The sequence below is a fragment of the Pelophylax lessonae genome (assembly GCF_965119305.1).
Source record: "Pelophylax lessonae genome assembly, chromosome: 7".
Taxonomy (NCBI): domain Eukaryota; kingdom Metazoa; phylum Chordata; class Amphibia; order Anura; family Ranidae; genus Pelophylax; species Pelophylax lessonae.
Window position 1 is genome coordinate 120,692,503 of NC_138774.1, and position 14,991 is coordinate 120,707,493.

The following is a 14,991-nucleotide window of genomic DNA, read 5'->3' on the forward strand; positions in this document are numbered from 1 at the left end:
TTTTTATTGCCCATGTTTAAGCATTTATTGAAATAAAACATGTATTTTTCATAAAAATTCCCTATCTGACATGTATAAAAAAGGAACCTCAAAAGTCCTATTCAGGCTTATTTTCTAGAGATATAAAAATGTGTCACATGACGATCTCGGCATATGCGTGACATCACTAGCTAGGCTCCGCCAGACAGGTTTGCCATCATCAGAATTTTGAGGGGTGTGCATTTTGGATTAATTGATGCAGTTTATTTCTGTCTGCACATATAAAAAAATAATTTATTGATAGTTTATTGATTGTTTTATATGCTGACCATTTTTGCACTGGATGAACAATTTTTGGTAGAGCACCTACTGTATATAGAGAATATATTGTGTATGGTTTAGTATTCAAACCAATTAGTTACTGCACCTTTACTTCAATTTTTTCACGAAGCGCAAAATACTTTTTTTTTTATTTATTAAAAAAGTATGTAATGTAAAGGGGGAAAAAAAAAATTAGGGGAGAGGTGTGCCTGGCAGGCAACATGAGAAAAAAATAAAATAACTAAATATATAAAAAGGAAGGAGGGTGTGTTGTAGAACTGAGACCAGTAGGAAAGATTCAGAGTACCACATCCACAATGTAAAGTGGTATGAGTCTCGCGCTGTCTAGAGGATATGTGGATAATACAGCCCTTAATGCTGCGTGTACCAATTCTGTGTACCATACAGTTTATGTTAAAGTGCTAAAGGGGAGGGGTACCGCGCTTCAGGGAGATGGTTTAAAATGTGAATAATAATTTACACAATCCAAATCAATAATAAATTCCTTTGGTGGTGCTCAAATAAATATATATCTTTTAAAATCACACACTAATATTGTAGCTCCAATAATATAATTTTGAGATATTTGGTGAATCGTAATCAATATATATAAATATAAGGTGCACTAGTGCTTGTATAATAAAAGGGAAACATTTAAATAAAAAGTGATATCACTAGTATCATCAAGAAAATATATTCATATACGTGACAATAGAGTGTTTAGTGCTCAATACATACAAAAGTGGGTGTTCTTATCATACAGACTTAACACAAAGTGCGTATAGAATAATAAAGTGCTTAGAGTGTCCAAAACAAAAAAACACAAAAGTGGTGTTTCTCCTTTTTTCAGGTATTCAACCTCCACCTTTCACCGTGTGGTAATATGGGGTGCTTCTTAATCCTTATAACCCCTAAGGGTGTGCCAGCCGCTCACCTCAAAATATATGGGAATGCGCCTCTTTAATATAAGGATAAACCATTAATTTCCTCTCCTTTCTGATTCCACGATCAGGGGATGGTGGGTACTCTCTTATCTCTGGATCGGGTTGAATGCCCTCCGGAATTCCCACGGATCTCAAAATAAGGTGCTCACATAGTACAGTATTGCCATAATAAAACTGTTTATTTAAATAAAATGTAATACACTTACAAACAAATGTAGTTTCTTTCGCCTTAGTCTGAGTATAGATAGCCGATCCCCTGAAGAAGTCATGTGACCGGACGTGACGTAACGCGTAGGGCAGAGCACCGTAAGTGACGTTTGAATGCGGAAGTAAGGTGAGCGGCTGTCTATACTCAGACAAAGGCGAAAGAAACTACATTTGTTTGCAAGTGTATTACATTTTATTTAAATAAACAGTTTTATTATGGCAATACTGTACTATGTGAGCACCTTATTTTGAGATCCGTGGGAATTCCGGAGGGCATTCACCCCGAACCAGAGATGAGAGTACCACCATCCCCTGATTGTGGAATCAGAAAGGCGAGGAAATTAATGGTTTATCCTTATATTAAAGAGGCGCATTCCCATATATTTTGAGGTGAGCGGCTGGCACACCCTTAGGGGTTATAAGGATTAAGAAGCACCCCATATTACCACACGGTGAAAGGTGGAGGTTGAATACCTGAAAAAAGGAGAAACACCACTTTTGTGTTTTTTTTTTTTTTGGGACACTCTAAGCACTTTATTATTCTATAAGCACTTTGTGTGTTAAGTCTGTATAATAAGAACACCCACTTTTGTATGTATTGAGCACTAAACACTCTATTGTCACGTATATGAATACATTTTCTTGATGATACTAGTGATATCACTTTTTATTTAAATGTTTCCCTTTTATTATACAAGCACTAGTGCACCTTATATTTATATATCGATTACGATTCACCAAATATCTTAATATTATATTATTGGAGCTACAATATTAGTGTGTGATTTTAAAATATATTATATATTTATTTGAGCACCACCAAAGGAATTTATTATTGATTTGGATTGTGTAAATTATTATTCACATTTTAAACCATCTCCCTGAAGCGTGGTACCCCTCCCCTTTAGCACCACATCCACAATGCCCCACCCCCAACGAGAACCTAGTAAAGAAAAAAAGGGAAGGAAAGGGAAAAAAAAGTAAAAAATGAATGAATAAATAAGGGGAGGGGGTGGTGGGGCTCTTCTAGGTGTGTGCTAGGACTCTCTTTGAGGACATGAAGATGTGCATAACTAGCCTAAAATGGATATTAATGCATTCCACACAATGGAAAATGCAAGAGAGCTTCATAAGGGTTTTTCCAAAAGGATTTGCCTGTGACTCTGTACAGCATTTGATAAGCTCAAATCCACCATATGTGTCTAAAGGATCTGTTAATTTGGCAACCTTGTAAGCATTGAGAAGAGCAAGTCAGAATTGGGGTGAAATCATCAAGGGAACAAGGTACCAGTGCAGAAGGACCATGTAGTTTGCGTCCACAGACAGCATGTTCGAAGAGTTTATAGCCACATTCAACCACATCCTAGCCCAGTCTTTCTCTGGAGTGTGGTTTGACAGCTCATCATTGCATTTGACTGCATAGGAAGGGAGGGCAGTTGCTGCCAACATGGACAGTAAAGAATATACCAGTGATCTAAATGATATATTTAAAAAGGCATCAGCAAAAGCGGTCACAGAGCACAGATCAGCAGCATGTCGAGTTTAGATTTGCAAAAAAACGTTTGATTTCAGGGTATTGGAAAACAGTTCTAGTGTTAAGCTTATATTTATCTTCAAGGATTTTGAAAGGAAAGTCAATAAAAGTAAATAAAAAAATAAATATATGGAGTAACCAGATATAAACTGCGCTTAAGCCATTTATGGAACGCAGAGGGATAGGCAAGTCACAGGGATAGACAAGATTCCCTAATATGGAGAGAAAGGGAGAGATCAGTTCGTGATGAATTTTCAAATCATCCCAGATCTTCAAAGAGTCCCTGGTGCTCAGGTAAGGCATTGGCCCCTTTCTTTGCGGGTTAACCGTAGGAGATTGTTGACGGAGATAGGATCACAAAGATAGGCCTTCAAGGAGACCCACAGTGAAACCCCTCTATAGGGTTGCCAATATGTGAGCTGTGTCAGTTGAACCATGTAGTAGTAGTGTTGCAGAAGAGATAAACCAAGGTAACGAGAGTTTAGATCTGTTTAAAATAGATTTAGCTATGTGGGGGGGGGGGGGGGGGAGGTACCCTTCCAAAGGAGTTAATGAATACTCTGTTGAAGAGCACGTAAGTGATAGGAAGGGATGGCCATGGCCACAGGCAAGACCCTGGCAGCAACATCATCTTTACTACTGGAAATATGAAAAGGTGAGATGTAAATATTTTTGAGTATCGCCTGGTAGAGAAAGTCATAGACTGAGGTGAGGGGGGGCTCCCAGGTAGGGTAATTTTTCATTATATTTATTTTTGGGTGAGTAAACAAAGTGATATTTAATTACAGGTGGAGTTAGCTGGACTGGTCAACCATTTGGAATCCTAAATTTCTTACGTACTCATTATGGAAATCTTACCATAATTCCCTTACCTGTTTATGCCTACCTGGCACATATGCAATGTTTATGGTGTACTATCCAGATCACAAAACGGAGAGAGAGACAGAGAGAGACTCTCACAATGCAATGAATATTTACCCCACTTCACAGATTTGAAAAGATAATAACTGCCCCACAATCCCTATATAAAAGAATGATGGGCAATATTTTCCATAGTGCACACAGCTTGGAGCTTAATTTTACAAGATTATTATCTTAAGCAACAGTTATATAGTGAGTCTCTAGGGAAAAAAAAAAAAATAATAACTCATTCATACATACATAGTAGGGCCAATTTTTTATACAGGATCCATTTAACCTACCAGCATGTCTTTGGAGTGTGGGAAAAAACTGGAGTACCAGGAGGAAACCCACGCAGGCACAGTGAGAACATGCAAACTCCAGGCAGGTAGTGTCGTGGTTGGGATTCGAACCAGCCACCCTCTTGCTGCTAGGTGAAAGTGCTAACCACTACACCACTGTGCCGCCCACTACACCACTGTGCCAGAAAATAAAGTAAATCTCATAGGACACCCCAACAACCCACCTGAGTGATACATGTAAACACTTTCCAACCCACAGTTGCCTCTACTATATTCATTTAACTGATGTTTTCCTATCTCCAGAGATTTTAAAAAAAGAAGAAGGCCATTGTTTTCAGTAAAACATATAGGATATGCTTCCCAGCAATACCTTGTATATTTATAAGAACTACCTTTCAATATACATTGCAAACCAAAACACATGTTCTCTGCCTAACTGCTGAAATGTTCTGTTTACTTTAAACTGCACAGGCTTTGTCATTTCCTATACTTATCCCTAAATAAAAAGGTTAAAAGGGGAAAAAAAAAACACAAAACACTTAACAAAATACATGTAAAATTTGTCAAAACGTGGTTATAAACACATGTGAACAGGCACGTGCTTTTAAAACACAAACGATTTTAATTTGACTTTATGTTTAAAACATTCTACCTTAGAAGAATAATGAGCATGTTTTACAACTACAGTGATTTAATAATGAAGCCTGAACACTACGGAAACTGTAGAATACATAGTCATAATAGCCTCATGCACCCAGACCAAGTAATGTTTACGCTGGATTTTTTTTTTTTTTTTTCGCCAGCTCCTGGAAGAAAGATCCAGCACAAAACTAAGCTATCTTAAAATGCTCGTGTGCATGTAGCCTAAATTCTTCAAATGACATAGTTCACATCAAAGGTGAACCATAATGTGTGAACAACAGGCAAAATATTTCCCTACATTATAACAATGTAGAAGAGTGGTGTGCAGAATGTAGGAACTTGTCAGAATTGTTTCTTTGTCCTGGCTGCACAGAACTAATTGAAGCTAAATCCTGATTGGCTGCTATGGGTTACTGCACATTTCTATTTCTTTTGCATCCTACCAAGCAGGCAGCACTATATTTGTTAATCGTCACACATCAGGAACGGACACGTTACTATGTTGATTAGCTAGCCAAATTAGAGCTGTAGTCAAAATAAAGCAATAAATGAAAAAAAAAAAAAAAAAACGAGTATAGGCTATATATCGGTCCCTCATCCATAATTACCAAACAAAGAATCCAATTTCTTTGGAAGGTAATGAAATTATTAACAACCTGCGGTAACACATTGTGAATGGCACCTCAAAGCAACTTCCCAATGCACCAGACTTGCAGCACACTACAACATGTGATAATGCACTACCATGCATTGAGATGAGCTGCAGAAATGGTGTGTACACAATTTTTGGTCCGTCGCGGTGTACTCTGCAGCCGATCCTAATAAATAGGCTGCCTGACAACATTATGTATGTTAATGCCCATGCCTTTAACCCTCTGCAACAAACCCAAATGGTGAGAATGAGTTCGTAGGGCCATTCACCTATATGCAATGTGAATTCTTTTTTTTTTTTTTTTCAATCCACACGTGTTATAGTGCATTACCCATTTATTTTGAATGGGCCTTCAACACACATCCAGGGACCAAAAACATACCTGCCAATTATTTTGCAATGCACCGCAAAGCAACATATGTATTCCTTATGAAGTGCATTGTGCTGGGAGTTAGGTGCATCTGTTCACTTGGGATGCTATTGAAAAGGAATGGCAGCACGCATACAGTGTCAATGTTGATACATTGTAAAAAGTGCGACTATATAGGGGTGAGGCCGGAAACACACCTTCTGCATTTTGATGCGATACCTTTGATTTAAGTGTAAAATGCAAATAACATAGTAATGCAGGTTGCAAGGAATTGTGACATGCGTTTTGATGCATTTTTCTGATTTTAAAACGGGAAAAAAAAAAATACAAAAAATAAAATATGCACTAAACTTAAAGGTGCGTTTGCCTGGGTGTCCATAAAAGCTCTGACAAAAGTAAGCAACGCTCTTGGTTTTGAGCACTGCAACACTCAGGTCCTTTCTGATCTAGCAGTGGGCAGCAATGAGTGCACCTTATTAATGGCCAGGAGTGTTCAATATCATACAGGAGTATTTGTCTTGTTTTTGAAAATTTACCTGAGCAGGACCCAATCCCCCTCTCTACTATGGAGAATACGAGGGAAGGATCACACCTACTGAGTATGTGTACTACTGTTAGCACCAGGTGACCCACACCTGGCCCAACTCTCAGCCTGACGATGGACAGACACTGGATTTCTCTGCTTTTCATTTTTTTTTTGGGGGGGGGGGGGGAATAGCTGCCCACATATGACCACCTCATGCAAATACACACACAAAAAATATTAAAAGTGCTTTTGTTTGTTTCAGCTAATTATGGTAGTAAAGAGACAGCGCTCTTCATTTACAGGTAAATAATATGCAATGCATACTAGCACATTGAGACAGTCATTTGCAGGGAGATGATTTTATTTATTTTTATTTTTTTGCTGTTTCTAAAAAAATAAAATAAAAAAAATTCCTAAAAGTGGTGTTTTTTTTTTTTTTGCCTGTGTGCATGAGAAACTTATTACAACACTTTTAGGCTCTTTGCACACAGGGCTGTCTACCTGCTATGGTAACCTGCAAGCATTTTAGTGTGCCCAGAGGGGACAGGGGCAGCATTCAGCCCTGCTGCCTGCAGCCTGTCAAAGTCTATAGCAGGCTATGGCTGGACAGGGCTCAATGCTGAACCAAGTGGTACTCCTGGTGAGGACCTAATGCTTTCAGGAAAAAATACTCATAACGCAGGTCTTCTGGCTTGGACAGACTGCATGGTAGTGGGGGGCCTGGATGCTGCACTTGTCCCTCCCAGGTGCACTAAGACCCCTTTCTGACCATCACGGTTTTTGCAACAAATTCCTATAGCAATTCCACTATATCAGTAATAAGGAAAGTACATTTAAAGGAATATTAAACCCAAAACTTAAACTGTAATATATTGCAGCCTATCAATCAGTAGATGAAGTGGCTGCATTTGTTTTCTTTTTTTAGACTATTTTTCCCTTTGTCTTTAAAGCGGAGTTCCACCCAAAAGTGGAAGTTCTGCTTTAAGGACTCCTGACCCCCTGACATCCCACATTTAGCAGGTCATTTTTTTTTGGGGGGGGGGGGCCAGGTACCTAGTTTTGACAGGTACCTGCTCCCACTTCCACTTGGGTTGCCTAGACAGCTCGAGCAGAAGTTCTCCTCTCTCACTCCCTCCCTGTAATCTTCTGGGACACGTCACAGGTCCCAGAAGATTGCCCAGCCATTCAGGGTTTGCAGCGTGACTCCGCGCATGCGCAGTGTGCACCCGGCTGTGAAGCAACAAGCAGTTACAGCCGGGTGCCCACACTAGTGATGCCGGTGTCGCAGAGAGGAGCGAGTCTTCAGGTGGCCGCATCGCTGGATTGTGGGACAGACGAGTGTGTGTTTATTAATAAAGGTGAGCAAATACACCTGCAGACTTTTTATAAACACAAAAACGGCTGGAACTCCACTTTAACTGGTGATCTGGCCAGTAACACACCTCCTGTATTAGAGTGCCCCCACTCTGGATGAAGGAGCACAGGGGCACCTTTGGACAGAAGAATTGTTAATCTGCGGGTAGGGGAGATGTAGATATATTAGCAGACTTGGATATACTAATAAACTGAAACCTAACTCCAGCTAACACTGCAGTTGCAGCAATGTTGTTTTACCCTTTGGGATAAAGGTTTTACATGAATAAATAGAAGCTGATCATTGTGATCACCCCTGTCAGTGGTAAATGATTTGTCTTAACTGCTACATCTGCAGGACAGCATGTTCTGTTGAAAAACAACTGACTTACTGGCTGGATTCCAAGGTCAAAAAAAAGAAAACAAATGCAGCCACCACATTTAAAATTGGTAAGCTGCAATATAAGAACTGTTTGCTTTTGGGTTTAATACCAATTTAGGAAGATACCTTACACGCTGGTATAAGGCTCCGTTCACATATTGGCGTCTCGGATCCTGAATCGTTGCAAGTCGCGGGACGCCTATGTGATTAACGGGACTTGCAAAGGCAGCCAAAACGTGGCACAATTTTGCCACAATTGTCGCCCAACGCATCACGGTAAAATCGCGCAAACAGAATCGCAGGACGCCTGTCACCCAAAATATGTTTTTGTACTTTTTTTGGGCGGCAGGCGTACCGCAATTCTGCCTGCGCAATTTTACCGCGATGCGTCGAGTGACAATCGCGGCAAAAACGCACCGCGTTTGCGTCATGGGAATGCATGGGCGTTCCGTGATTTGCAATGATTCAGGATCACAAGCCGCCAATATTAGAACGGAGCCTAAACTGTGTCACAAGTATTGTGTAGCATAAGTTGCGCACAATTTCTTGCAATACCACAAGACAAAAATTCTATTGAAACTTTATGAATTTCAATTAGAATGTGATACAAATGTAATTTTCCTAAGCATCCAATGTTTGGCGGGGCACAGCCCACCAGTCTTGACTAAATAAAAACATTTGTACCGTTCATCTTGGCTCCTTTCACATCCAGTGAGTATCTCTATCACTTGGGAATTATATTTTTTTCCTTGAGTAATGTATCCACCTTATGTGCATAGATACATATTTCCTCTGTGTGTTTTTTATATATATATATATATATATATATATATATATATATACACACAAACATTTTGAAATGTAATTGTTTTGTATATCATATACAGTGTGAAACATGTCAGTTTTTTATTTGTATAATAAATACAAGCAGTTTGAAACATACATACATACATACATATATACACACACACATACTGGATTAATGCTGGAGAATACCATGTAAGAAGTCAAATCTAGGATGTAAGGGCCTTCATCTATGGAGGAAAGTCCTGTCCTCACATTTGTTAAAGTTGTATGAAACCAAAAACATAATATATTTTAAATTACCAATTATTATATGCGGTGGCTGCATTTGTTTTCTTTTTGGGGGATTTTCCCCCTCTGTGTTCACCTGGTGATCTGTCCAGTAACACACCTCTTGTAATGTAGAGATGGGCTCTGGCGTGTTCGGGATCGTAGTCCCAACCTACCTGCCCAATCCCACCAGGAAGCCGACAGTACACACTGCAAATCACAGGCAGTGACATTTCCCAGTCTGTGCAGCTAAGGACCCTAGTAAATGGTTTGTATCATCCCTGTCATTCATGCATCTGCTGGAGAGCTTGTTCTTTTGAAAAACAACAGACTTGCTGGCTGGCTCACCAAATGAAAAGAGAAGGAAGAAAGTCTAGGAAAAGAAAACCAATGTAGCCACCACATCTAAGAAATGGTTAGATGAAATAATAAAATGTTTGCTTTTGGATTTAATATCACTTTAAGCTCATTAATACATTACAGCACATACATTCTGTATATACATTCTAAAAACGAGAGGTGCTGTATATACATTCTCTATAACAGAGGTAATATAATATAACATACATACATACACACACACACACACACACACACACATTCTGTCTAGGAGAGGTACTGTATATACATTCTCTATGAGAGGTACTGTATATACATTCTCTATACACTAGAGGTGCTGTACAAACATTCTCCATAAGAGAGGTGCTGTATATACATTCTCCATAAGAGAGGTGCTGTATATACATTCTCTATAAGAGAGGTGCTGTATATACATTCTCTATAAGAGAGGTGCTGTATATACATTCTCTATAAGATAGGTGCTGTATATACATTGTATATAAGAGAGGTGCTGTGTATACATTCTCTATGAGAGAGGTGCTGTGTATACATTCTCTATAAGAGGTGCTGTATATACATTCTATGAGAGGTGCTGTGTATTCATTCTCTATAAGAGCTGCTGTATATACATTCTATGAGAGGTGCTGTATATACATTCTCTATAAGAGGTGCTGTGTATACATGCTCTATAAGAGAGGTGCTGTGTATACATTCTCTATGAGAGGTGCTGTATATACATTCTCTATAAGAGGTGCTGTGTATACATTCTCTATAAGAGAGGTGCTGTATATACATTCTCTATAAGAGAGGTGCTGTATATACATTCTCTATAAGAGAGGTGCTGTGTATACATTCTCTATGAGAGGTGCTGTATATACATTTCTCTATAAGAGGTGCTGTGTATACATTCTCTATAAGAGAGGTGCTGTATATACATTCTCTATAAGAGAGGTGCTGTATATACATTCTCTATAAGAGAGGTGCTGTATATACATTCTCTATGAGAGGTGCTGTATATACATTCTCTATGAGAGGTGCTGTATATACATTCTCTATAAGAGAGGTGCTGTATATACATTCTCTATAAGAGGTGATGTATATACATTCTCTATAAGAGAGGTGCTGTATATACATTCTCTATAAGAGAGGTGCTGTATATACATTCTCTATGAGATGTGCTGTATATACATTCTCTATAAGAGAGGTGCTGTATATACATTCTCTATAAGAGAGGTGCTGTATATACATTCTCTATGAGAGAGGTGCTGTATATACATTCTCTATAAGAGGTGCTGTATATACATTCTCTATAAGAGGTGCTGTATATACATTCTCTATAAGAGAGGTGCTGTATATACATTCTCTATAAGAGAGGTGCTGTATATACATTCTCTATGAGAGAGGTGCTGTATATACATTCTCTATGAGAGAGGTGCTGTATATACATTCTCTATAAGAGAGGTGCTGTATATACATTCTCTATAAGAGGTGCTGTATAAACATTCTCTATGAGATGTGCTGTATATACATTCTCTATGAGAGAGGTGCTGTGTATACATTCTCTATGAGAGAGGTGCTGTGTATACATTCTCTATAAGAGAGGTGCTGTATATACATTCTCTATAAGAGAGGTGCTGTATATACATTCTCTATAAGAGAGGTGCTGTATATACATTCTCTATGAGAGAGGTGCTGTATATACATTCTCTATAAGAGGTGCTGTATAAACATTCTCTATGAGAGAGGTGCTGTATATACATTCTCTATAAGAGAGGTGCTGTATATACATTCTCTATGAGAGGTGCTGTATATACATTCTCTATAAGAGGTGCTGTATATACATTCTCTATGAGAGGTGCTGTATATACATTCTCTATAAGAGGTGCTGTATATACATTCTCTATGAGAGAGGTGCTGTATATACATTCTCTATAAGAGGTGCTGTATATACATTCTCTATAAGAGGTGCTGTATATACATTCTCTATGAGAGAGGTGCTGTATATACATTCTCTATAAGAGGTGCTGTATAAACATTCTCTATGAGAGAGGTGCTGTATATACATTCTCTATGAGAGAGGTGCTGTATATACATTCTCTATAAGAGAGGTGCTGTATATACATTCTCTATGAGAGAGGTGCTGTATATACATTCTCTATGAGAGAGGTGCTGTATATACATTCTCTATAAGAGAGGTGCTGTATATACATTCTCTATGAGAGAGGTGCTGTATATACATTCTCTATAAGAGAGGTGCTGTATATACATTCTCTATGAGAGAGGTGCTGTATATACATTCTCTATAAGAGAGGTGCTGTATATACATTCTCTATAAGAGAGGTGCTGTATATACATTCTCTATGAGAGAGGTGCTGTATATACATTCTCTATAAGAGAGGTGCTGTATATACATTCTCTATGAGAGAGGTGCTGTATATACATTCTCTATGAGAGGTATAGACATCATTCTACAGGTGCGGGCCCCAGATGCTGATGTAAAGACATTCAGACTGTGGCACTACAAATCTTATCATGCCCACACAGAAGTAGTAAGGTAAGGAGCACTTACCTGACACAGGTGACTCCGGGACCCACCTGACTCCAGGCTGCAATGTATGAAAAGTGGCTCTGACTTCCTTACAGTTGAGGGGAGTCCTCGCTGCCACCAGTGCCAGCCATGCCATGAGCACAGCTCCGCACACCTCCCAGGCTGCCATGTGTTCAGTTTCGGTACCCGCTCAGATCCGGATGACGCCTCAACGCATGCCACAGCACCTGGCTGTGATAACAGGTGCAGGAGAGCGCCTAAAGTGCAGGGGTGCTGCCAGCATGAGAGTCCTGTTATATGGTGGGGGTGCCCAGGCTGCAGAGCGCACACACAGTCCGGAGCACAGTAGAGCTTTTCATAGTCCGGGAGGTGAAATGAGCTCGGCTCCTGGGATGCTCCGCTTTTGGTTTTCAGCAGAGCAATGTTATTACTGTACGGATCAGGCGCCACCTACTGGTTATTATCCATTACAACACTAAGGCTTTTATCATTAGCGGCAACACCTGAGTGCGATGGGAGAAGTCCAGTGTCTGTTAAAGCTGGATACGCACTATACAATTATCTTTAGATTTTTTTCCTGTAGATTTACTAAAACCATATAATATGAGGTCAGACCTAAACACTTTCAATTTGTATGCAAGCAGGCAGGCCCTTGTACTACATAGTTGAAGGTTAAGCCCTGTACACACGTACCGAACGTCGGCCGAACGATCGGCCGTCTTTTGTCCGGTGCTGTCCTGTCGGCTGAAAAGTGCTAAAGACTGCACACGAATTTTGTCGGCCAACAACAGCCGACTGCAGAAGTGATGTCATGTGATGGTTAACTTTCCGTGTCTTTTTTCTTTTCTGAGCATGCCCAGTCTTGCTAATCTGCGGTTTGTCGGCGGAATTCTGTACTGACTGGCGAACAATCGGCCGTTCTGGTGACGGCCAACAAATATTTTAAAGTCTGCACGACAGATTCTGTTTGGCCGAAAATGCGCTGTCGGCTGTCGGAAGCATCCTACTAACAAGCCTACAATCGGCCGATCGGTCGGCGGCCGAATATTTACGGCCGACAATCGGTACGTGTGTACGAGGCTTAAATCTAAAGGAAATCAAACAAAAGTTGTATAGAGTGTATCCAGCTTTACTCACATCACAATTCCTGTCTTTATTTTCAGCCACTTGGCTGTCACTTATAAAGGCAATGGACCATTTTACCATAACTATCACTTTTTTAAATAAGGATCCTTTTTAATATGGTATGTGAGCTTTGAGAACTGGACCTACTGTATACATTGTCATATCCTACACAAAGAAACATATTGTATGTGTGTGATAATATAGCAACCCTATTAAACTAGAATAATACCTACTGGCGATTTGTGCACAGCAGATGCATTTGATTGTAGGGGTCCTTGGAAGCGTCGCTGTTTTTCACTTTTTTTTGGGCATAACACTATTTGATTGGGTTGCTATTCACCCCAAAAATATGCTAAAGTAGCTCTTATACCCTTTTTTGGATGTGTTTTTACACAGCATGAATTTGCCCAGTTTTTGTGTGACAAAACGTCGTGCTTGGGGTGCCACTACAAGAAATAAATCATACCCAATTGCACATTGCAAAAATGCGGGTAGAATCGTAATATTCCGCTTGACATTCCAATAAACTAAGGTGTGAATGGGGTTGCACTCACAATTGAGGCTCAGTTCACATCTAGGCATCCCAGATAGCAAGCGGAATCACCACGATTCTGCCCGCTATCCCAAATCTCCGCAAATCGCTGGACACGCTTGTGATCTCCATTACTTTGAATGGCACCCCGAACGCAGTGCTATTTTGTCAAGATTGTCACCCGAGTAATCATGGTAAAATTGTGAAAACAGAATCACGGGACACCTGTCGCCAAAAAAAAAGTTCCAGGAACTTCTTTTGGGCACCAGGCATCCCGCGAGTCTATTTAAGCGCTTTTCCTGCAATTCGTCGGGCATTCATCATGGTAAAATTGCGCTGCAATCAGGTTTCGATTGGAAGTAATGGGGATCACAAGCATGCCCCGTGGATTTGCAGTGATTCGGGATCGCAGACAAAATCATGGTGATTCCGTTTGCGATCCGAGATGCCTAGATGTGAATGGAGCCTATGTGTATTTTTGCACATTCATTTGAATGGGCTGCCATACACTCCAAAAGTGCACTAAAGTAGCCCCTGTACTGTTTTTTCAAGCTGACTTTGAAACATCTTTGAAAGGCGTGTTTTTAGTAGTTTTTAGTAGGGATGATCGAACGGTTCAGGTCCACGATCGGTTCGGCCCGAACATTGGGTGTTCAAGGTTCGGCCGAATTTAGAACTTTTTGCCCAAAAAGTTCGGAATTCGGCAACCAGAACCGCCCAAAATGCAATGCTTCAGGAAATGGGCTTTAAAAGCCCGCGATTGGACCAGAACCATTAGCAAAAGCCAATTGAGGGGGCAGGAGAATGCTAGGAATGTGATTGGAGTGACTAGGGGGTCCCTAGACCAATCATTAGTGAATACGCCCCCCAGTATATAAGATCGCCCCCGCCATATTTCTAGCATTGTTATACTGGACATGGAAGAGAGTGGAAGCAGTTCTGTTAATTTTACTTTAAAAGTGTCATTTAGCTATTTATTAGTGTGAGGAAAGGGATATCTAGTGTAGTTAGAGTGCTCCTTTACAGTTTTTTAGTTAGCTTCAAAAATTCCATTTCTGTAGGGAAAGTATGAAGTGTCAGGGGACCGTAGTGTAGTGTAGGGTTAACTGGCAGTAACTGCTATGGCAGGGTGACAAAACCCTTCCATAGCAGGGTGACCGCTATAGAGAAATGATCATTTCTCTGAATAGCTTCGGAACTGGAATATGGCTTCTCACCAGCCAAGCATTTTTTATGCTGCAGGGGCTGCCACTGCCAGTGC

At 40.0% G+C, this 14,991-nt stretch overlaps 1 protein-coding gene across 1 annotated transcript in view; it reads right to left on the reverse strand.

The window, feature by feature from the left end:
• The window catches only part of GPC3 (glypican 3), a 791,583-nt gene extending 779,103 nt beyond the window's left edge, over positions 1-12,480 (reverse strand). Inside the window, exon 1 of the mRNA XM_082262873.1 lies at positions 12,095-12,480. Within this exon, the coding sequence (XP_082118999.1) occupies positions 12,095-12,242 (148 nt within the window). The 5' untranslated portion in view covers positions 12,243-12,480. The remainder of the gene's footprint in view (positions 1-12,094) is intronic.
• Between the last annotated feature and the right edge of the window lie 2,511 nt (positions 12,481-14,991).